General features: G+C 41.7%; 1 protein-coding gene across 1 annotated transcript in view; it reads left to right on the plus strand.

The window, feature by feature from the left end:
• Nucleotides 1-25,053, plus strand: part of TGFB2 (transforming growth factor beta 2) — an 83,592-nt gene that overhangs the window by 41,366 nt on the left and 17,173 nt on the right. The window contains exon 2 of the mRNA XM_004578634.4: nt 9,789-9,952. Coding sequence (XP_004578691.1) covers nt 9,789-9,952 — 164 coding nt within the window. The remainder of the gene's footprint in view (nt 1-9,788; nt 9,953-25,053) is intronic.

The following is a 25,053-nucleotide window of genomic DNA, read 5'->3' on the forward strand; positions in this document are numbered from 1 at the left end:
TAGCTTACATTTGAGGGCAGAGCAACAAATCAGCACAGTGCCTCAATGCAATTTGGTGGTTGGCTTACAGAAAAGTCAGGCCACATACAAGCAGCTTGAAGAACACACAAAGAAAACCTCACAACACAAGACATGCATTGGTCATTATAGGCATCAACGATGTAATTTGCAAAGATTAGAAAAAGATTTTCAGACTCATGTCAAAAGTCCACACCAGTTATTGGTGAGCTGCAGAGAAAGTGCATTCATTTCTGGAAAGAGGAGTGGAGTTTCTATATTCTAGGATAAGAATAATTTCTTTGTGGGAAGAAGCACGATCAGAAAAAATGTCTAGGATGGTGTATATGAACGATTAATGGCTGCAGTTCTGTAATCCTGGAAACGTTTTGCTCTTCAGTTCTGCAATCTGTAAAAAAAAAAAGGATAAAAATAATGCATGTGTCTTGTTAGGAGGATAGAGTGGTTATCCCAAATTTCCAAACTTAAATCACTGAAGGAATAAACACATATTAGTTTTTTCTGTGTACCTCATTTGGAGCCAATGTCAAATTCTAAAATATCCGTATAGGTAAGTGTATACTAGTGTTGTTGAGTTTTTTTTTTTAACACTTTAAATAATGTTAGTGGAGCAAAAAACCAGCCTGTATTGCCCCCTGGTTATCATAGATGGTGAAAAGTGCAGATTGAGGGATAGAGATAAAAAGAGGGGAGAAATAAAATGAAGAAGAGGATAAATGGTAAGGAGAGAGAATCCTAAAACAAGCAGACAGACAAACAAATCAAAAAACAACCAGGAGGTTCTTTGTGTTTGAAAAACTGAGGCTACTAGAGGCTGTTGTTGTGGCACAGTGAATCAAGCTGGCACCTGTGACAATAGCAGCCCATAATGGTGCCAGTTCATGTCCTAAATGCTTACATTTCAGTTCCCTGCTAATGATTTGGGGGAAAGCAACAAAAATAGACCCAAGTATTTATACTCCTGCCACCAATGTAGGAGATCCATATAAACCTCCTGGCTCCTGGCTTTGTTTTCACACATCCCTAAATGTTGTGGCCATCTGAGGAGTGAATCAACACATGGAAGATCTCTTTCTCCCTGCTTTTTATCTCTTATCTGTGTAATGCTAAATTTCAAATAAATAAAACAAAATACTTTTAAAAAAATTTAAACAACCTAATGAGACTGTGATAAGGAAGGATTGCTTTGATAGCCTATTGCAACTCTGAGTTCAGCCTGTCCCTTGAGACCGCTGGAAAGGGGTGTGTCTCATAACTGGCCCACTTGCTTACAAAAGGGTGCCCGTATGTGCTTTTTCACTCCTTATCTCATTGGGTAGCACCAGTTGGTCAGCTGGCTCAGCACCCAAAGCTATTATGGCTCAAACACGGTAGAGCTTACACCAATGCTACGTAGAATTGAGCTTGATGAGAAATGTAGAGGAGCTAAAGTGAACTAGTTAGCCCCATGTAGGTGGGGCTTTAAGGGGTGATGGAAACTTTGGTATACAAACTATACACCCCTTGTCTATTGTGGTTCATGAAAATCAAATACTGTGGGCAAGCGCCATTGTTATTTTACTTCTCTTGCGCCGTGTAAGAAGGGACCCATACGCCCCTACTGACAGTAACACATCGTCTCAAATAGCATTTCAATGGAGGCCAAGCCACATAAGCTGATGCTGACACAATTAGACTCTATTGCCAACAACATGTCGAGTTTGACACCATCCCCATCTCAGAGAACCCCTTTTTAAATTACTCCAGTGGTATGTTACATTTAATAGGTGGGATGGCCAGAGACACAATCAGAAACCAGAGCTGATGTGCCTTTATCTCTCAGTCATTTTGTGTTTAATTGCTGTGACTTGAATGTCAGCTATGTTTGGGATGTGGTAGTGTAATACAATCTATATCAAGTGTGCCAAGACAAATTCAGAAAACCCCATAATACAATTGTCTTGATTTCTTGTTGGCTGTTCTGTGTGCATGCAAATAGCAGGTAGTTTATTGCCCTCCAATCATTTGGTGGGTTGCTTGTCTTGCCACCCTCTAGGGGATGTCTAATAAACCCCAAACTGATTCCCTCAAACCTGGGCATGGCAAGAATCAGAGGCCTCTACACTCATTCAGGATGTCAAAAGTCCACACCAGTCACATCTGAGCTGCAGGAAAAGTGCATTTCTGGAAAGCAAAAAGGGGAGTTTGTTCCATTCACTAAGGGGCTTGGACATAAGAGCCAGTGGATTGTACTGGGGATAAGAACACTAGACTCAAGTGTTCGGAGGCCTCAAAGTTCCTAGGAAGTACTGGACTAATAGCATATACCTCTATACACTGTGAACTCCCAGGTATTCAAAGCAGAGTCATTCTGTTATGGTACATCAGCAAAAACACTGGGTCTTGCATTCGAGTTTTTGAAGATTGGTCACAAAGTCAAGCTGATATCTGGTTCAGGAGGAGATGATTCTTGTGTGTTCTTTATGGCCAGTTGATATCAATGCATATGTTTGTATTTCTGCCTGAGTTGATATGCGTGCCTTCCACTCAGGGGTCGTTTTTGCGTGCAAGGCAGAATGCTGTGATGGAAAACTGCTGGCTTTTGATCAGAAGGTCAATTACACCTAAAACTTAGTTCAAAGTTATTTCACTTTCTTTGCTTGTAATATCTATGAAATGGGTAACCATTTGGAGAGTGAATCAGTGAGCGGAAGATCTCTCTTTCTCCATCTATCTCAGTAACTCTTGCCTTTCAAATAAATAAATCTAAAAATAGAAGCACCTTCTTTGTTAAGCTGAAGTGGAAAACTATTGTAAAATGGGGAGTGAGCCATGAAGTAGAATTCTAAGTCCGTAGTGACAGCAGACCTTTCTTTAAGAATGCTTCTGTGAATGGATTTTATTAATCCCTAATTAGTTTATGGCACTGAATGGTAGTCTGTTGAAGTTCATTGTGGTGAAACTATTGTATTTCAGGGCAGGAGTTTCTCAAACTTGAATCTAAAAATGACAAACCTGATATTCACCCAATTGGTCAAGGATTGGGTGAATGACATATTAACAAAGTACAGGTGGTAGGTGGACATTTATCTAATACATTCAGATTTATAACATAAAGATACAATTTTTGGAGACTCCATCTTTGGACAGCATCAAAAAAACAATGATGTTATGTCATGACCAGAAGAATGGAAACCATCTAGCTCCAAATGCCACCAAATCCAGAAGCTCTACTGTGACTGTGGGGTCAGAGTGCATATTGTGAGTGTAGGAATTCTCCCAGTGGAGTGGGAGCTCACAGCCTGAAAGGCTGAGCTCTTAAATTATTTTTTTCTAAATCACTGGGGGATTTTTATACATTGGGCTAAAACATGGTTCTTTGGCTCTGCAGAATGTGTGTCAGTCTTGGAAGCATTTTAAATCCCTTAAGAGATTTGGTGTCCCTAAGGTTTTGTTTTAGAAATCTAAGCATTAACAGTTCCTTCCCGTGAGGGGCTTTCAACCATGGCGATGCATCAGACTCATCTGAGGAACTTAGAATCACCTCTGTCTAATTAATTAGAGTCTTAGGGACTCTGACTCTGTCAGTAGTTTTCTTGTTCCTAAGTTCCCCAGTTGATTGAAATGGGAGCTCAAAGCAGACAACAGTGCAGATTAGGGAGGAACCCTGTCTTTCTCTTTTGAAAGTTTTGTGTTGCTGTAAAATTTCCCTCTTTTCTGTCTTACTGCCTACTGGTTGGCTGTTCTTCTTTCCCCTCCCTGTATATCCTACTTGACCAAAGGATTAGAAGTTCTTTTGTCTTTATGTCTTTTTTCTGTTTCCCTCTGTCTTTTATTTCAGCTTGCCCCAGTCTTTAGGATATACAAGAATAACCTAAGATGCTTGCTAAAATGCAGAACTGCATTCCCACTGCTTGAAGAACACTGCTATGTAGTACCTTTACATCTACTCTGATCAACAAGAACCTGTGTTACTATGGAAACCTCTTGCAACTTTTCCCCTAGAATGGAGATTATTGAAGATTTAACATGTATTTAAGGCTTAGGCCAAAGAGAGAGAGAGAGAGAGAGAGAGAGAGAGCCATCAGGAGTACAACCAAATCTCCAGCCTTTCACACTCAGACCTACATTTCACTTTGAACTATACCTTTATTTCTCGTCTTAGAAACTCGCCATGGACACTTAAGTCAGTGCTAGGTTCTCTTTGGATATTGTGGTCAGTGCTAATTCTCGGAAAGCTGCCATTAGACACCAAACCTCTCTTTCTTTTAATACCCTTGGGCTCTATTATTCTGCTTGCTACTGTTAACTGGCACTAGAGTCATCACCAGCTGGGAGCCAACCAATTTAAACATGGTGGTTTTCTTTTTTTTTTTTTTTAAGATTTTTTTGTTTTATTACAAAGTCAGATATACAGAAAGGAGGAGAGACAGAGAGGAAGATCTTCCATCCAATGATTCACTCCCCAAGTGAGCCGCAGCGGGCCGATGCACGCCGATCCGATGCCGGGAACCTGGAGCCTCTTCCGGGTCTCCCATGCGGGTGCAGGGTCCCAATGCATTGGGCTGTCCTCAACTGCTTTCCCAGGCCACAAGCAGGGAGCTGGATGGGAAGTAGAGCTGCCAGGATTAGAACCAGCGCCCATATGGGATCCCGGGGCGTTCAAGGCGAGGACTTTAGCCGCTAGGCCACGCCTCCAGGCCCAACATGGTGGTTTTCAATCTTTAATATGCTCATGTCTCCAATTGCCCCCGATGATAAACATTTAGTACAAGTTCCTAGGTGTGGACAATAATGTGGATCTAGAACTTCACTTTGAGAACCATTGCTTTAATGACTTCAGAAAATATCCCTCCAGATCCTTACCTAAGCATTTTTTTCAGTATGTCACATTTCCACCCCCAGTTTTGAGGTGTATGCAGTCTACTATGGAATGAACAATAAATGAATGATTGGATCATTATTCCTCCCAGCCGCACCTTCCCCAGGGTGAACTCTGCAATACTGGGAGTGTTTCCTGTAGGTCTCAAAGCTATACACTGTCTGTCAGAACTCATCAATATGAGTAATGTTATATAGTCTTTCTTCCAATTTGTTTATTCATTGATTTAAAAAAAAAAAAAGAAATCCTAAGAGGAGTATCACAGAATGAATTGGAATTGCTTCCTGTAGAGATGTTTGGTAAAGCTAGACTTACCAACCTTTTGGATGGTCAAGGCTAATAGTAAAATGGTAACATATTGAGGGATGGCGTTGGGAGTCTGTGGGAACGTTGAGGACAGTTCATAAACTGCCCCGGGACACTCAGCTGCCTCTCTTCATTTTCTTCTCTTCTAATTGAGTCTGTCAGGCAGTAAGAGCTCTCACTCCCTGGAGGCATTCACAGAAGGCCCAGTGACCACTTGGCAACCAGGGAGGGACCTGAGTGGAAATTTGTGCTGGACCTAGGACTCCTACTTTCCATCTGCTTGCATAAGTCAGTGTGAGTGAGGTGGGAAGCCCTTTACCTCATTATATAGATGAAGAAACAGAATTGGACAGGCTGGATAATGTCCCTGTTGCTGTGCAGCAAAAAAAAAAAAAAAAAAAAAAAAATGGTGGATTTGGGACTTGAATTTGAACTTTAGATATCTGCCTTTTGCTGCATGAAGATCCTTTTCTTCAGAAATTCTGAATATATGCTTCGTTTGTTTCATGAATATATGCTGCCTTCTCTCTCCTTCTGCTTCGTGTGTGCAAGCCCTCAGATACTGGGCTCACCCTGCTACCAGTCCCCATAGTCGATGCCCATAGCTCTAAGCCACAAGCCTATAAACTGTACTGGGTTGTACAAGAGGGAAAGGCATGCTCCTAGTGAGTTGCTCACAGCATGCACTTGCTGGGACATTGCTATCTTAGGATGGGATAGCTGTCACCACGCCCTGGCCTGAAAATGGAAAGAGTTGTGTGCCTGACCCCAGCTCTCAGAAGTGGAAGATGACATTGTGCCTGAGTGGATCACAGAAGGCTGAGTAAGGCTGGGAACATAGCAGAAGAGAAGGGGGAAGAGATTCCTAGGGATCACAGGGGGTGGGACAGCACAGGGGCTAAGGTTCCTAGTGCCTGCGGATGCTTCCTTACAAAGTGAAATGTACAGGTAACATCATTAAGAATTTCAAGATGGTGACCACAGAGCACAGAACTGAAGTACATAGGCTTTCTAAGCAAGGGGACCCTGTAAGCTTGTGAGAGCTGCACGCTTGTGAAGCAGGCCCTGGGCTGCAGAAAACCAAAGCACTGTGATTCTTCAGCTCAAAGTGCTTGCCTAGATACTGACCTAGGAAGAGAGTCTAAAGCCATCAGTTAGTACCATTCAACACAGTGTTTATACACAGTCTTACATTTAGGCTTTCTGTATTGTGTTTCTTTGGAAATGAGTGGCAAGCTGGATTTCCTCATTTTTTCCCTGTCTTCATTCTGCAAAATTTTATTTAGCAGGGATATGTGGCCAGGGTCAAGGTGAGGGGGGCACCACTTGTTGGATGACGTACTGGAATCTTCAATGTGCAAGATTTTCCTTGAGTGAAAGGCACACGGGAAGGCATGGGAGGAGGGACCAGAATGAGTCTGCTGTTGTAAGATCCAAAAGGATGAAGGAAAATCCATTTGATTGAGCTGAAAAAGTGGGTCAGAAATCGAGCGGAAGAAGTGGGCCAGGATGTGAGTGTGGGTAAATTGGCAAAGGTCACAAGTACCTGATCACCTGGCCGTGGATGAGGAACCGGGATTGGAATAACAGCAGACTTTAGAGAGAACTCCCATTCCAAAGGGGGAAATGAGTTCTTGGAGGGAGCAGAGGAAAAAGCTCCAGCCCTCCAAGACTAAGTGGGTGGATCAGGGCTGCACAAGCCATTAAACACCTACCCTGCTGCTCTGGCACCCTGAGCCAAGGGAGGGAGCCTGCTGCGTCCTGGCTGGCCGTGGACCGGCCTCTTTCAGTCCCGCTGCACCATGTGTCCAAAAGCATTTATGAAGCAACAGCAAGGTCGCAGACTTGACCAAAGCTATTTTCAGTGCTCCCCTCCCCCCCAATAAAGAGACATTTGGCAAGTTGCTCAAGTGCTTTAGCCAGGCAGGGGGCTTGTGACCCGTAACAAATGACAGCAGGGGACAGCTGAGACCAACCCTTGGAAGCGATAGTTCTTTGGTCAACATTTTTTTTTTAATCATGCTCTGTGTGCTGCAGCAGGAGTATGTGCAAGGCTGTTGGCTCCCCTGGGTTGGCCTCTTCACTGTGGTTCCAAACCAAAGCAAAATGGTTACCAAGGGTGGGGGCTGCTCAGCAGTCTTTACACCTTGTGCATTAAATGCTTCTGTTTATAAAGCAAGAACCACACATGCAGATTTGTCTTATCAGGTAGTTGAAATATAAACAGTCTAAATGGTTATGAGAGCCACAAGGGAGGGAGGCTCTTTGCCAATGTATAGGGAGCAGAGAACAACTGTACTTAACTATCAAGTTCCTCCTGTAAATATTTGCAAATACCCCTTCAGAGCTCAAAAGCCCAAGGCAGGATCATTGGATGATTTGCTTAGAAGAACAAGAAACAAAATTGACCTCATGGTCTGAAGCAGTCATAAAAAAGGAAGAGTGTATATGGGCAAAAAACCAAAAAAAGAAAAGAAAAAAATGTTCAAAGTTTAATAAACACGAAAGAGAATAAAAATAAATCTCAAGAGGACTTATTTACAAACTTGATGGAAGGATAAGATTGAGCGAGTGGGTGGGTGTGAAAGATGGCTGTTTGTGGAATGGACTGGTGGGATCTCCCTGTAAGAGAAAAGGGAAACAAGATGTTTACTATCGCTAGCAACAGGAACTACATTCATGAGCTTTGGTATTCCAGGATGTGCTTTCAAAGGATGTTTGAAGTTTCTTCAGGCTAATGCACATGCTATGGAGGCTGTACAAAGAGGAATGGAGCCACTAACCTGGCCGATAGGGTGTGTAACACCAGAGCCTCTGTCCCCAGCCCTGCCCAGCCCCCTCTGCCAGGGCTGCCTGGCCATTTTCATCTAAGCTGGTTTGGATAGGACCAGTCTTTCCAGTTACTAGGTTGAGCATATTTCAGAAAAAAAGATCCGGCTCTTCTTAGTTGCCCCTTTTCAAATTGCTGTGCTATGGGGCTCTCAAGAGTTGAGATGTTGCCATGTTTGCCAACCTCCAAACTGCCCACTAAGTATTGGACAATGGTGATAAGACACAGTGGGTCATTATCTTGCCTGCCTGAAGACTTGCTGTTCTCTGAAACCCAGGTGCATTGGATTCTTTCTGTAAGTTTGTAAATCAGCATCTCGCAGAGTACTGTTTTTCTACTAGCTTGCTCCATGAAAGTCACAAATGTCTGAGGAAAGGCACAGGGGAAAACTTCTGGGAGGGAAAGCGTGCAGAGCTGTTACTATAAGGAATTGCTAGTGTCTTTCTCTCACTATTTTTTTAAGTGTAATCATCAGAGCAAGGTTTCCCAGGAAATCACAGAAGGTGTTTATCTCTATTTGAAGATCTGCAAGGTGGTTTGCTTACTTAATGCGCAGTGGATGCTGCCAATAACCCAGTTGCACCAGTCTTTAGGGATTCCCATTGGTGACCAGCTACAGAAACAGTGGGTATCAGGTGAACTCCATGAAGGCAGAAACCCATCCTGGATATACAGGAAAGAAGACCTGGCAATGATAGTCCCTGGCTTTAAGATTCTTCAGATTTCACAGCAAAAAGCAAAAACGAACAGAACGCAGAAGCAATGACACGATTTGTAAAGCAGCATAAAATATTGTGAGTAAATCACCAGAGAACACCATTGGAACACTATTGGAAAACAGAAGACACTGGTTTTGCTGTGTGGAAGTGTTCAATGAACGCATGATGTCTAGGAAGCATGGAATGAGCGAAAAGCTCCTTTGGTCTTGGCATAGCATTGGTTGCATATTCAAAGGCAATGACAGACTACTAAAAAATAAAGGCAAAACTCTAAGCAACCATCAACCTGGAACAGTTGTGTACTTTTTTTTGTATCTTTCCATGACTCAGAATGTTTCTTCCTCACCTAAGATTACCTCCCATCAGTGGACATTATCCTGAATAAGGAATCTTAAAGCTGAAGCGTGTGTAGCCAGTTGGAGGGGATGGTTTGTTTACTCAGATTTCCTTGCTATGTTTATTCAGATTTTCTCACTATAACTTCAGAGTATATTTGGCCATATGTGTATGAAAATAAATATATTGAAGCCAAAAAAAAAAAAAAAAGAGAGAGAGAGAGAGATGTAATACATGAGCCTGGATAAAAGTACAGTATTTGATTGCCAAATTTTCAAGGAAAAAAAAAAATACCTGGGCAAACTGCCTGCCATTAGGGGCTATTTTCTTGGCACATTTGATTAAATTGTAAGCAAGCCTGACAACTCTCCTCAGGCATCCACTGTCATTAACTTGTTCCAATTCATAACCATCGAGGATTTTCCACCACCCTGTCAACCTTCAAAGAACAGGGTTAACTGCACGCCCTCCAGGAGAGTTGCAAGTTGTTTTTTAATCTCTCTTAATCTTCTGCTCCTGTAACCAAATGCGTCTGTTTATTTTTTTCCTGATTAAATTGCTAATGCTATTAAATCAGCTGCGTGAAGGGATATTGCTGTTTAAATATTTCCCTTATTGTTTCTTGGAACTAGCTCATGCTGTGCGTTGTTGTTGTTGTTGTTGCTGTTTTGGTACAGTGGATTTGATCACTTTCAATGACTGCCCTGACTCTTCACAGATGCCATCCCACCCACCTTCTACAGACCCTACTTCAGAATTGTCCGATTTGATGTGTCAGCAATGGAGAAGAATGCCTCCAACCTGGTGAAGGCAGAATTCAGAGTCTTCCGTTTGCAGAACCCAAAGGCCAGAGTGTCCGAACAACGCATAGAACTGTATCAGGTAATTTCTGATACAGTCTGTTCTAATGGGTAACCTGTTTTCTTAAGATAAAAGACTTTCTGTTATACATAGTTCTTAGCTGACATGAACAATTCTATAATTCATATTTATATAGAGACCCTTTTTTGCTATTCCTGTTATCCTCACAGCTCATTCCTAATTACTGAGAGCTTTAAAGATAAAATGTGAAGTTCGGAGTTTCTTCAGTGGCATGATGGCTGAAATACCAACCCCTTGGCAGAGTTCAGTCTATAAAACAATTCCCTAATCTGGAAAGGAGACACTGTAAGCCCAGATCCACCTTGAGGAGTGAAGACAGCTGATGTGCAATGTCTGTCCCTTTTCTCCTGTTTATTTTCTCTGCTTTTCCTTCCTCTTCTCTTGCACTCTTTGTCTTTTGCACTCTTTTTAATTCTTTCTCACTTTGCTACTTCCTGTCTCTGTAGTAACCCCATCCTCTTTCCTTCTCCTCTTGGATTCTGCCCAGTCTTTTCCATCTGTCAACTCCCCCCAGATCACCTGTGCACCCTTCCTCCATTGTTTTAGCAGCTGTGACATCACCTCTTTGTCGTCTTACTGGTAGAGTTGCTGGCAACTGTGTCAAAAATATTATGATGAAATTAAATGTCAAATTATGGAGATTTCAGTGTTGTTCCTAAAAGTGTGATATTTGAATATGGTAGGCAGAGTGGTAGAGTTAGCATCATGTAAGGATCTGAGAGAAATACAAGAGTCTCAGGCCTCACTTTAGACTTACCAAATCAGAGACCATGATTTCAGAAAATCCCTGGGCAATTCTTAGGTATGAAAGTACTTTTCTGGGTTCAATTGTGTGGCATAACCAATTAATTCATCATCTGCAGTGCCAGCATCCCATATGTGCACCTGTTCATGTCCTGGGTACTGTATTTTCAATCTAATTTTCTAAAATACACCCTGAAAGTAGCAGAAGAGTGCCCAAGTGCCTGGGCCCTCCTGCATTTTTTGGGAGACATGAATGAAGCTCCTACCCTGGCCAGCCCTGTTCTTTATAGCCATTTGGGGAGTAAACTAGCAGATAAAAAACTTTTCTCTCTGTTTCTATCTCTCTGCCCGTCTTTCTCCTTCTCTCTGAAACTCTGCCTTTCAAAAAGGTAAATAAATATGTAAGAAGAATTTCCTAAAATAACAGTTTTCAACTGATACAACCAAACATGTTTCATGAATTTACTTATTAATTATAGTGTAAGAGCCAAACTGTCAGAATGATTTCCTAGAAAATCTATATAGTATATTGAGGTCTTAAAACAAAACAAAGCTAAGCAAAGCAAAAAACAAAACACAACAAAAAACACTATTCTAAAAGCCCTTATCCTAGTGAGGGCAGTACACATGTAAAGAGACAGCTTCCCTACATCCTAGTGTTATATGCGGTGTGTGCCACCGTAGAGGGCTGAGTTGGGAAGATCTCACAAGGGAGCTAAGTTTTGAGTAGAGCATCAATCGTGTTGGTTAGAAAAGGATGAGGGAAGGTCATTGCTCACACAAAGAGTGGCCTATGCCAAGGCTGCTCGATGGACTTTTTGAGGCTAGCTGGTGATTGATGCTCAGTGTCTGCAGTTAAAGAGTCTGCACAGAAAGCTGCTCTGCACTTCGAGTGCGTGGGAGACTCAAGAGGACTTAAACAGACCCTAGGAGCCAAGAAGGAAAGGAAGAGTGAGCAAATGACAGTGTGATTAAAACGTGGGCTTGCTTGAGGAAGAGAAAGGAGCTGACATCTGCCTAAAGAAAGCCCTCGTTCTGGAATATAATTATTATGAAATTTGATAAGAGTTTTTCTTTTATGTATTTTAAATTGAATAAGTTATCATGTAGATGAATGCTGTATGCAATATGAGGAATATGTTTATATTTTCTGCTTTATCATTTTAAAGTTTTTAGTTATGAAAGATTTTAAACAAGGATTTTAAATGTCTTTTGGACTAAGATATGGGGAGGGGATTAGGGAAATCTCAGGGCCTATGGAACTGTATTATAAATGATAATAATAAAAAGAAGTAAAAAAAAAAAGAACTAAGATGTAATAATGTACATACTGGACTCGGCACAATGGCTCAGTGGCTGAAACCCTTACCTTGCATGAAATAGGATCCCATATGAACTCCGGCTCATATCCTGGCTGCTCCGCTTCCCACCCAGCTCCCTGCTTTTGGCCTGGAAAAGCAGTAAAGAATGGTCCAAAGCCTTGGAATCTGTACCCATGCAGGAGACCTGGAAGAAGCTCCTTGCTCATAGTTCAGCTCTAGCCATTGTGGCCACTTAGAGAGTCAATCAGCAGATGGAAGATCTTTCTATCTCTCCTTCTTTCTGTAAACCTGCCTTTCCAATAAAATAAATCAATCTCACTTAATATGTAAAAATATACATATTTGTGAGTGCAGTGTGGCATTTCAGGATGTCTATGTAGCATATATTGACCAAGTCACTGTAATTAACATTGACATCTCCTAATAATATTTTTTAAGATTTACTTATTTTGATTGGACAGGCAGATTTACAGAGAGGAGAGACAGAGAGAAAGATCTTCCTTTTGCTGGTTCACTTCCCAAAATGGCTGCACAACAGCCAGAGCTGAGCTGCTCTGAAGCCCGCAGCCAGTACTTCATCCAGGACTTCCAGAGGGGTGCAGGGTCCTGAGGCTTTGAGACATCTTCTACTGCTTTCCCAGGGCACAAGCAGGGAGCTAGAGGGGAAGTGGAGCAGCTGGGACATGAGCTGGCACCCATTTGGAAATCTGGCAGTTGCAAGGCGAGGATTTAGCCACTAGGTCATCATGCCAGATCCCCTAGTCATTTCTTAAAACACTGGTTTGCACTTACTTATTTTTAAATATTTATTTATTTTTATTTGAAGGGTAGATTTTACAGAGAAAGAAAAAGTAGAGTTATCTTTCATCCAGTTCACTCCCCAAATGGTCTCAATGGATAGGGCTGAGCCAATCTGAAGCAAGGAGCCAGGAGCTTCTTCTGAGTCTCGCTTGTAGGGAGTTCCAAGGACATGAGCCATTCTGCACAGCTTTCATCCTGTCAAAAGCAGGGTGTCGGATCAAAAGTGGAGCAACTAAGACTTGAACTGACACCTGTATGAGATGCTGGCTTGTTGTACTACTGCACCAGCCAGTTACTCTTATTTATTAAAGTGAGTCCTTAGAAACCGCTACTTGAAGACCTTTAAATCTTAGAGCACTTTTACAATTTGAGAACAGTGTGAGAGCCTCATGTGTCTGATGGGCAACCATTGCTTCCTACCTAACAGGGAGTCTGAAAAAAGTGTATGTTTGTGTGTTGGCTGCTCTGTACTCATGCACATACACACGCCAGGCACCATGCTGAGTACTTCAGAACTACAGAGCTATACTATGAAGTTTGTACAATGAAATATTCTTTCTACTACTATATTCTTCATTCATATCATAGAGAACAATCTGGAGTCAGAAAAATCAAATAACTGGACTAGTCTCAGTTAGAAAGTGGCAGGCCAGGGATCGGAATCCTTCTCTGCCTCACTCCCTCAGTATCAGAAGAATATAATTTAAAAAAAATTAAAGTAGGCCAGAGGGTGGAGTAATATTTAGAGAGAAATTGAAGACTGGTTTCTATGAAAAGGGGGCAAGTTAAGGGTGACCAGATTAATTGGGAGAGTATTTGAACAAACTTGATTACATCTGTGTTTCTCTTTTTCCTCAAATTAATCATTTCTGTCTGTGCTGATGACAGCATCCTGGATCATTTTCTTTAACAGTGGATCAGTTGTACAACTTCAGTAACTCCAAGGCAGGGGTCGCTTAGGTCTTGTTGCCTGAAATGTGAACTGCAAAGTTGCTGTTATTCTTTGGTTCATTGGCCTTGATATCTAAGGAGTGACCTCTGACAGTTGGCTTGTTGACTTGTTTTCCCTTAGAAAAGGAAGTGTTATATGGACCTAATAATGTAGAGGACATTAGGGAGACCCTGGTGGATGTGCTTCTGTTTAGAGGGCTCCTCAGTACTGTCTTCTCCATGACACAAGCAACAGCATCTGCAAAGTAACAGCTAGGCCAAGTCAAAGCCAGGAGCCAGAGGCAAGGAGCTTCATCTGTCACTCCCATGTGGGTGCAGGGGCCCAAGCACTTGGCCCATCTTCCACTACCTTTCTCAAGCCATTAGAAAGTGGCTAAACCCAAAAGTGGAGTAGCTGGTGTTTGAACCATTGCCCAAATGGGATGCTGCTTCATGTGGCCTTGGCTGGGTCACTCCCTTGTATTCAGAGGGCAGCATGGCTGGACTGGAGGACCTATGCTTTGTTCACATGCTTGGAGCTCCACCAGGATGACAGCGAGTGTGGGTGCAGCTGTATTCTACTCTGTCGCTGGAGGGGAAACAGCCATGTAAGCTCTAGCTGACTGGCGTAGTTTTTCTAGTAACAGAGATATACCAAGGTATCCTTAGAACAAGACGTAACTGCAAGGAGCCAAGCCATCTGCCTGAATCAAGACTTTCCTTTGAGGTCAACACTATTGCAGGGATATCTGAATAGTTGGGAAGCAGTAGGAACATATGTGGAAAATTGTTGGGTGTAGTAGAACCAACTGTATTGTGTTTCAGTGTGTGCATTACCATCCCGGAACATGGTGGCTACATATGTATATCCTATTTATGCTTTAGGAGGCAGTATTGGCATGGTGAGATGTTCAAAGAACTGGGCACTGTGGCTTCAATTTTCTTCATACTTGTGGATTCACTTTATGTATATTGTGAGGATGAAATAAAGTGGTCCATGGAACTGCCAAGCGGAGAACAGGAAGTCGGCATTCATCTCCATCCGCTGTTAAGTCTGTTTGATTTTGACTTCTGTGAGTCCTCTAGGAGGAAGTGCCCTCTGTAGTCACCTGTGGAAGTCAGTTGCCATATCATTTTGAAGATTAACTTATTCTCAGATCACTGAATAAAGCCATGTAAAAAGGACTGAGGAAACTCCCCGAGGGACTATGTTCAGACGTTATATATCCTAGGTGAAAAATCATCAAAATGTTGCCTCCTCAACATTTGGCTATAAAAGTTGGGGCAAAAGATGGCTTGGTGTAACATACAACATGAAGAATATATTCCTTGGTGGAATATATTATTATATATTAATATATTATAATATATTATTCCCTGGTAGAAGACCAATATGCTAAGATGAGATCGCATCAGTGGATTTACAGGGAACAGTAGATTCTTTGATTATGGACCTAGGAAACACTGGCACTGCTTGTTAGGAGAGTGAGGGCATCAGCTTCAGGTGAGGCCACTGCCTTCTGCTTAAGAGAACTGTCCCCTCTGCAGAATTCTCCACCGCAACTCTGGCAGATGACAGTAGAATGAAATACGAAGCATATCATTTATTCCTGTGTTTAACACTTGTATTTTAATGCCTGCTTGAATTTACATTACAATAGCAACCAGTTTATCAAATGTGATGAGATCTCACTTCTAATGGAGATACAAAGGCACGTCATACTGTCTAAATTGCAAATCATTTATGTCCATTTATCCATGGTGTCATGGTGCCTAGTAAATAGTAAAGAAGAAAAACTGAATTCATGATTATGAAGCAAACACAGATGTTAGTAGGGACAAGTGAATCATTAACTCCTTTTCATGAACATTCCATGGAATTGTATAACATCACCACAAAAGATTATAAAATTCCATTCCTGTTGTTGTATAGTGAAAATTCAACGTAGATAGCTTAGGCATGGTTTTTAAGGAGACTAAGGCTGTGAAATTGAAAGGTGAGGTTGCAGTCACTGCAGATAGCACTAATGAAGCTCTCAAAAATGTGCCCCCTTTTCACACACATGCATGTGCACACACACATAGAAATACACAAAGTTCAGCTTTCATTTCTTGTATTACTTTAGGGGGTGGGAAAAAAAAGAGGTCAGCCAAAAAAACTCTGTAAATTAGACTTGCAGAAAGTGCTACTGAAGAGAAAAAAATCATACTGTGCTTCTGTTGTACAGAATTTCACTGCATCCAGTCCCCTTAACCCTGATCTTAGTTCTGGCGCCACTGGAGGCATACACAGCATACTAACCTATTTACAAAAACAGCCAGGAGATATAATAAACACTTTGTTTGCACAAGGCTATTAATATCCCAGGGTTTTTTCCTCCCCAAACTGATCAAATGACGTGCTGGCCTCCTAGGGAAACTGGGTTATTAGCATGTATGTTAGGTTTTGACCTGACTTAGACTCTGCTGAACTTCTGAGCAGACGGGACCCCAAATGAAGCAGTGTGAATAGCACTTTTTCCCCTCTATGTTAAACAAATGTTATTGAGCCTGCAGTAGGAACTATCCATCCATCTGGTTTTTTTAAAAAAGGTGAGTTGGTGGCAATATTGATAAAATTATGGCTGGGAGCTGCGGTTTTAAGTGCTTTGTATCTATGGATGCATTTAATTTTTATAAGAACCTTAAGAGGTGGCACTATTATTATCCTTATTTTACAAATAAGGAAAGTGGGCAGACGGGAGTTAAGCTGCTCCTGGGCCATGCAGCTGTGAAAAGACAGAGCCAGGATTTGAACACAGACTGTCTGGCCTGCAGGACGATGTTCTTGACCCTCTTGCCATATTAAAAGAAAGATTATTGGCTGTGGAAATGAGTCAGTTGTGGATTGGAGGCATGGCTATGCTCCTTGGGGAGTCTGAGGAATTCAGGTCACTCAGACTATTTCTACATCAGTAAAACATGGATCAGTGCACCTACTTGGCAGAAATTTTTGTAGGGCATGGAAATAATGTATTGAAACTCCTAGTGCAGTATCTGTGCAACAGTTACCCTGAGTGTATGTAGTAGGAGGAGGTATGGTTATATTACAGTTTCAAAAGCATCATAAATTTATGATCTGCCCAAAATCTGTTAAAATGAAAGCTCGTTCTAACCCTTATTGCTTCAGGAGCTGCACTTGTGGTTGTTGCCTCAGGAATTTGCTTCAGGAATATTTGTTCCTTCAGGAATATTTCCCACTGGGCCTAGCACCATAGCCTAGTGGCTGAAGTCCTCACCTTGCATGAGTCAGGATCCCATGTGGGCACCGGTTCATGCCACAGTTGCTTTGCTTTCCATCCAGTTCCCTGCTTGTGGTCTGGGAAAGCAGTTGAGGATGGCCCAAAGCCTTGGGACTGTGAACCCAGGTGGGAGCCCTGAAGAGGCTCCTGGCTCCTGGCTTCGGATAGGGTCAACTCCGGCATTCGTGGCCACTTGGGAGAGTGAATCACAGAATGGGAGATCTCTCTGTAAATCTGCCTTTCCAATCAAAATAAATAAATCTTTAAAGAAAAGCAACAAAGGAATATTTTCCATTGATTCTGCTTGGGGTACTATCTTTGATTACAGGTGAGACACTTGGAGAGAGAAGGAAGAAGAGGAACTTGGTGCCAGTCGGCCCTGGCCTCACCATCCTCCTTTTTGACTTTATTGTCTTCAGCCTCAGATTCCATCACAAAACAGAACTAACCATTCTTGTGTAATGAAATAATGTGAGAACACATGTGTGAAATCTGACATAGTCACTGTAGAAGACGTGGATTATCAGTGGGCTTTTCTTTATCATCTACAGCATGGTTCTTATTTCCTTACAGTAGGTTTGTGATTATAAAATCATTCCATGATGGCACTGGCCATCTCTGGTTGGACAAGGTCTGACCCATTTGTTGTTATCAGTGGAACACAGCAGGCCTGTGCAGAGTAACCATCTTTTTGTTGCTCTATTTCCTTTATCAAGGGCACCAAAGGCGTTCAACAGGAACTGTGATGCACCTTGCTTTTCTTTCTGAAGAAGATTGCTGAGAGATGCTCCCCAGTAGAAGTATTCCCTGTTCCATCTCTCCCTCCCTCTGCTCCATCACCACACAAATGGGCTTGGTATTTTGCTTCCTGAATTGATTTCAGTAAAACTTCACTTTTTAAAAAATATGTATTTATTTATTTTTATTGAAAGATAGATACAGAGAGAGGAGGAGACAGAAAGATCTTCTGCCCACGAATTCACTCCCCAAGTGGCCGCAATGGCCAGAGCTGAGCTGATACAAAACTAAGAGCCCAAAGCCTCTTCTGGGTCTCCCATGTGGGTGCAGGGTCCCAAGGTTTTGGGCAGTCCTCGACTGCTTTCCCAGGCCACAAGCAGGGAGCTGCATGCAACTGGTCTGCTGGGATTAGAACTGGTCCCCATATGGGATCCTGGTGCATGCAAGGCGAGTGCTTTAGCCATTAGGCTACCATGCCAGGCTCAACACTTCACACTTTTACCATTGTAAATATTCAGGATGCCAACTCCTATATAACCTCCAGTAGGATAGAAACTTTTCCTAGATAGGATGCATTTTTATTTCTTGATGCCAGCAATGCCCATTATATTTTGGGGGAACTCACACTTAAGTTGTATTCAGAGTCTGTGTTATCTACTCAAGAATTCATTCAAGGGGGGCAAATCAAGATTTTTTTTGAAAGACTGTGTTGCTTTAAAAACCATCAAAGTTCTAGTGACAAATTCAAGTCATTAAGTTGATATCACCAAAGTTTGTACAAACTATGTTTAGAACTCAACCACTACCCATGTATTTATTAACTTCCACCCTTTCCCAAGCCACTCTTGTCTAACACAAGGGTTACTGAATTGCATTCCCAATTAGTCTCCCTGTTTTTACTCTGTACCTCTTAGAACCCGTTATGACACAGTGATAGTGATCTGTTATAAGATGTTGGGGGGAATCAAAATCTCCCCATCTCTGTAGTCATTATCGTGTGCAATAGGATGCTGGGATTTCCCCCTTCTACCCAGCTATCACGTTTTACTCGCTGACCGAGTGCTCTGCGTTCCTGCTCCCCCTCCACTGTGCTCTGCACCCTCTCCAGCCACTTTCTACTCTGCTTCCAAGAAATCAACCATGGCATCATTCCAAAATCATTGGAAGAGAAAATTTTAAGTATTCTTTTCACAAAGAAACTGTACATGCTGCAGGCCATAGATAGAATTAATTGCCATAAATTGGTCAGGACTTACTGTATAATCAATACATTACTTTGTACTTCATAACTGTATAATTCTTGCATGCCAATTGAAAGTAAGCATTTTAAATCTGTGCAGAACCCTTCTCCTTCCCTCACTTTGAAAGGATTCAGCCCTGCCAGTGCCTATGAAACTTTCTCTGACCTGTTCCTCCCTTACTCACCCCCCAGCCTTCACACCTCGTCCCTCCCGCACCTCCTCCATGCTGGCTCTCTTCTGCAGGTACTGCTCCCGACAGCCTGGGGCCATACTCCTCCCAGATATCCTCACACCTCACTCCCTTCCCTTAGGTTTTTGCTCAGGTGTCAACTAATCTGGGGGATCTTTCCTGGCCACCCTGACTAATCTTCACAATTCTAGTACACATCCTATCCTGGCTCTCTACTGTAGCTCTCTCCTTAGATTCTGCACCATCTGCCCCACTTGATTTTCTACTTCATCTCCATGTTTTATGATCTTGGTCCCACCTGTACACACAAAATCCAGGAGTGCTGCCTGCATAGTATGGGACTGGTGTCACTGAACATACTTAAAAGAAAAACTTGGGCTCGGCACAATAGCCTAACGGCTGAAGTCCTTGCTTGCACACCCCAAGATCCCATATGCACACCGGTTCTAATCCCAGCAGCCCGGCTTGCCATCCAGCTCCCTGCTTGTGGCCTGGAAAAGCAGTTGAGGATGGCCTTGGGACCCTGCACCTGCGTGGGAGAGCCAGAAGAGGCTTCGGGCTCCTGGCTTCGGATTGGCTGAGCTCCAGCCAATGCGGCCACTTAGGAAGTGAATCAGCAGACGAAAAATCTTCCTCTCTGTCTCTCCTCCTCTCTGTATATTTGACTTTTCAATAAAAATAAACAAATGTAAGAAATAAAAAGAAAAATTTCAAAATAAGGTTAGGGCATGTTAACAAAAACATATTATGTCATGAGGGAATTCATTTATATCATTTGCATATTATGCCTCATTTGTTCTAAGTAGCTCTCTAAATATTTATGGAGAAAAATTGTGTAATTCTACATATTATTCTCTTTAATATATTTTTTATTTTAAAAATTATTATTATTATTATTACAATTTTGTATAGGCTAGGATTCCCTCCCAAACTCCTAACCCTCGTCAGAGTCTTCCCGTATTGTTACAACAGTGTTGTCCTTCATAAGGAATCATAATTCCATCAGTCTCTTATTTAAGTGTACCCCAACATTGTTGGTACAGACAGTGTCAGACAGTCCAGCATCCCATTGTCTACACATGTCTAACAGTTTCATTGGGAATCCATCTTTCGTCTGGATGCAGGGATGCATGTTCCATTATACCCCCACGTTTGTATATGATAGACCCAGGTACTCTATCACTATACATTATCATAAGTGAGAAGCCATGAAACAAGGTCAACAACTGGCATAAGTTAGAACAACCACAAGAACAATTCCACTTATTATATGATATTTATTTAGTTCTAATTTTGAGAATTTATATTATGGGGACCTACAATTATGTAGGTAAAAGATTATGTAATAAAACCATAGAAAAGATACACATCATTTAGTTAGATGCATTACTTTATAGTGATACTCCCTAAATGAAACCATTCTGAATGAAAGTTGTGGCTTAAACTGCAGCATAGAGCCCACCCTATTTTTGTTACAGATGCTAGAGTGGGAAAATGATATTGGAAATGTGTCCTCCAAGTATGTGTGTATAACATCGAGTCAGTGTGGAATTGTGAAGGAGATTAAATCAGAAAAATAAAGATAACAGCTTCAAAGATCTTGGATTCTTGCTGCACACTAGGGCAGAGAGCCAGTGGATAATTGTCAGAAACCATTGTATAGGCTATGTGACAAAGCCTCAGGGACTGAAGCAGCTCAGCCATGAAGTAGACATTATAGTCTTAGTTTTCTTTCTCATTTAACCATTAAGCTGGGTACTTCACAATCTCTTTCCTTGCATATATGGATGAAACCCAAATCCAGTTGGATCTTTTCTCTGCCATTTGATTTTTATATCATGTCTTAAAAGTGCTACTGAGCTGAAGTGTTTGAGATTTCCCATTCACAGAATGGCCTCCTTTACCCATAGACCTGTAAAAATGAATTAACTTGATGTACAGTCAGCACAAAAGCCCTTTTATAGAGAATGAAAAAAAAACAACAAAGGAATGAGAATTATAAGTCATTTTCTCTCTGTGTGTGTGTGCAGAGTTGAAGTGTATCTGGTGACGTTTCTGAAAGTGTCATTAGAGATCTGTGTTTGTCCTACTTTATCCTAATGCATATGGACGTGTGTGATAGAGATGTGTATCAATATGCACTGCTATGCACTATCAAGAGGAAGAAAATGCTGTAACAATCATTTCGCTACCCAAGCCTCACTGGAGGCTGTTTTTCATGTCCTAGTCTTTTATGAAGCCAGGAGTCAGCCACACAGGTTCCTGCAAAGCTCTAGCCAAGTATACATTACTTAGGACCTCTCAGAAATATTCAATTACAAAGGAGCCATGGCAATTATAGGATATGGTGGTGGCAGACATAAGATAAGTACTGGGTCTGTTGAGCCACTTCTGAAAGGTAATCATGCAGTGTGTTGGTTTGTCAGGCACTTCCAAAGTGACCCAATATGATCAAGATGGCCATAGTTCAAAATAGGGAGAACTGTGTTTAATGTCTTCGTAGAAGACAAGTCCTTCTATCCAGTTTAGATTCCTTCTGATGTCCCACTTTCTATTACTCGCAAGATTTTTTGATTTCTTTTTCGTCCTTATTTTCAATCCCATTAGAAGAGTATGTGCTCAAGATGAAAAAGCACGGTGTAAAATTGTTTACACTATCTAATGATTTTGTTTGTCTTTCTTGATATGTATAATCTCTGTGATGGGTGTGTGGATATGTATAAAGCTCCAAGAGGTTTTTAATCTATCACCATAAAATATTGGTTGTTCAGGGCTTATTTATAACACTTACGATCAAGTGCGTCTCTCTAGAAATTCGGCAAGAAATTACCAGATAGGATTGTGCAAGGTACTGTGATGACTGTGGGGTTAATAAAAGAGAACATATTTTACTCTGAAGGACTTGTTAAACTGAACACTTGGAACTGATTAAACACAGTATAGCTCATCAATAACTACTGTTGCAAGTTGAATTGCACCCTTCCCTAAGACAGTCTTAATCCTCAGTACCTTAGGATGTGGTCACATATAGAAGTAGGATCATTTAAAATAGTTAGTCAAAGTGAGGTCATTTTTGAAGGAGGATGAGTTCCTAATAACTCTATGACTGGTGTCTGTGAGAAGATGACCAAGGTGAAGACAGAGACACACATGTAGGACTTGGGAAGACAAAGGAGGACATTGAAGAATGCCAGATCTTGCCATCAACCACTGGAAGCTGGAAGAGAAAGAAAAAACATCCTCTATGGAGCTTCAGAGAGAGCACATCCAAGCCAATCCCTCGATTTCTGTCTTACAGCCTCCAGATCTGCAGAGGAATACCTTTCCGTTGTTTTAAACCACCCAGTTTGTGATCTTTCGCCATTTAAGTGCTAGAAAAGCAACATACCTGTCAAGCAAACTGCACATCCAGGCATACAGAGTTTAAGAAGGAAGAAAAGGATACTGCAGAGAAAGGAGGATGTGTTTTGTCCCTACGTCCCCGCCCTGTTATGTAGAGTGCATTCTCTCACTGCCCGGTATCCTTGCCAGGTTCTTGGGTACAGATGGTTATCTTTTCATTATCCCCTTATTCCTGGAAACCTTCTCTGGCCTCATTGGGAAAACAGACCCTCTGAGCCTGTCATCTCGTCTTCCTCTATGAGCACATTTTAAAAAACACATTGTTTTTTTTAATATTTATTTATTTTTATTGTAAAGTCAGATATACAGAGAGGAGAGACAGAGAACATCTTCTGTTCGTTGATTCACTCCCCAAGTGAACTCAATGACCGGTGCTGTGCCGATCTGAAGCCAGGAGCCAGGAACTTCCTCCAGGTCTGTCACACGGGTGCAGGGTCCCAAGGCTTTGGGCCATTCTTGACTGCTTTCCCAGGTCACAAGCAGGGAGCTGGATGGGAACAATGAGCCTCTTTAATAAGGCCCACCTATTGTCTTGGTATATAATGCAATTCTTTGCACATAGTTGTGGTTAATAGTTGTTGAACTAAGCTAGAGAATATGAGCTATAAAATAATTCAAAAAATAAATGAGGATTTTGTTACATACAAGATGTACAGCAATTATTCCCTGAGTCAACGACTAAACAGATTAGCTAATCCCATCAAGTTTGTCATTGTCTCCTGGTATCATTAGATGTAAATACAAAAGCAAAAGTTACCTCCACAGTCAATGAAACCTTCCAGAGGATTAATGTTGGAGAATCATTTGTTCCTGCCCTGGATAAGCCAACAGATGCTTTTCAGTGCATGCTCTGTGTCTATTGTGGGGGGAAATGTGAGTGCTATCAGAACCAGATTCATCTTTCTTTCTCTTTTGGGATTGAAAAACTCTAATAAGAGGATTTATGAAGATTTGAATCCATTTATATTTTCTTATTCTTGTAGTGTAATTTCTCATTGGACAAAGTGGTCATTTATTTGAGTCAGAGTTAGAGAGAACAGGAGACAAAGAGATCTTCCATCTGTTGATTCATTCCCCAAATAGCCATAACGCATGGGGGCTGGGCCAGGCTAAAGCCAGAGGCTTAGAACTCGACAGAATTTCTCGTGGGGTGCCAGGGGCCCAGGTATTTGGGCCATTTTCTTCTGATTTCCCAGTTGTATCCAGCAGGAAGCTAGATTGGAAATGAAACAGGCAGGAATCAAATAGACTTTTACATGGGATGCTGGTATCAAAGACCATGGCTTAACCCAGGGCACCACAAGGCTGGCCTCACTGTGAGTCATTTTATGACCTTTATATTTAAGATTCATGTTCAGGTTTGTTCTGAAAAATAATTATATCAATAAAGGATATGGCAGTGGTTGTGTATCTTCTAGGAATATGTCAGAAATGTAAATGTTTGGACCTCAGTCTCATTCTGTTAAATCGAAAACTGGGGATGCGCATCAGCTGTCTGTACCAGTGAATCCCCCACTGTTAGTGACACAAGGTAACCTTAGCAGCCCCTGAACTTGAAAGACAAACCTCCCTTTTCCCCTTTGCTTGCCTTTATCTCTTTCTCTTCATTGTACTTTATTCCAGAAAGTATTTAAAGTGGAAAATCAGCCTTAACAACAGTTTCTGTGTGTGAACAAAATTTTTATTTTACAAAAAAACCTGACTGTGACTCCATGGTGTGATGTGACAGCTGCAAAAACTAAAACATTTGCATTAAAAGTTGTGAACAGAATCAGCAAAACAATGGCTACTCCTCTCACCGTGTTGGGCCTCTTTTGTGTACTTTCAGTGCTCTGGTTGACCAGGTCAGGTACTGGTGAAGGAGCTGATTTGAAGAGAGACACCGTAATGGAGGTTTCCATGATGCGATGTATCAAGGAAGGATGCAATTGGACAAAGTTTCTTTTTTGGAATTGAGACCTGACCTGGAGAGGAAGGCACTTTGCATTTGTCTTCAGAAAGCCACAGCATTGGAAAGCCTTCTTGACTGGTTCTGAAGAAGGCGAGATGTTAGTCTAGGCTCCTCCTTTGGAGTACCGGGGATACACTGAGGTCCTCCAGTCTGTTTGCCTATGGGATGTACATGGTAACAGTCATAGTGCGTGTGTCACAGGGTTTCCATGTGTGTGTACATGAAGAGTAACAAACATTTGAAACTATTTAGGAATTTGGAAACTACAGTGATTGTACAGATATGAGGCAGTAGTATTCTTCATTGAGATTGATGGAAATTATAAACCCAGGAAAATGAAGAATCTCAACAATACCAAATGTCTGAATGGGGGATAAGCTTTCTCATAAAGTGGTCAGTTCACTGTTATGAGATGTCTTTAGACAGAGATGGTAGAGAATGAATTCAGTTGGATTGGAGCAGATAGTCTCTAAGTGCCTTTCCAACTCATGTATTTCATCT

The sequence above is a fragment of the Ochotona princeps genome, chromosome 10, assembly GCF_030435755.1.
Source record: "Ochotona princeps isolate mOchPri1 chromosome 10, mOchPri1.hap1, whole genome shotgun sequence".
Lineage (NCBI taxonomy): Eukaryota > Metazoa > Chordata > Mammalia > Lagomorpha > Ochotonidae > Ochotona > Ochotona princeps.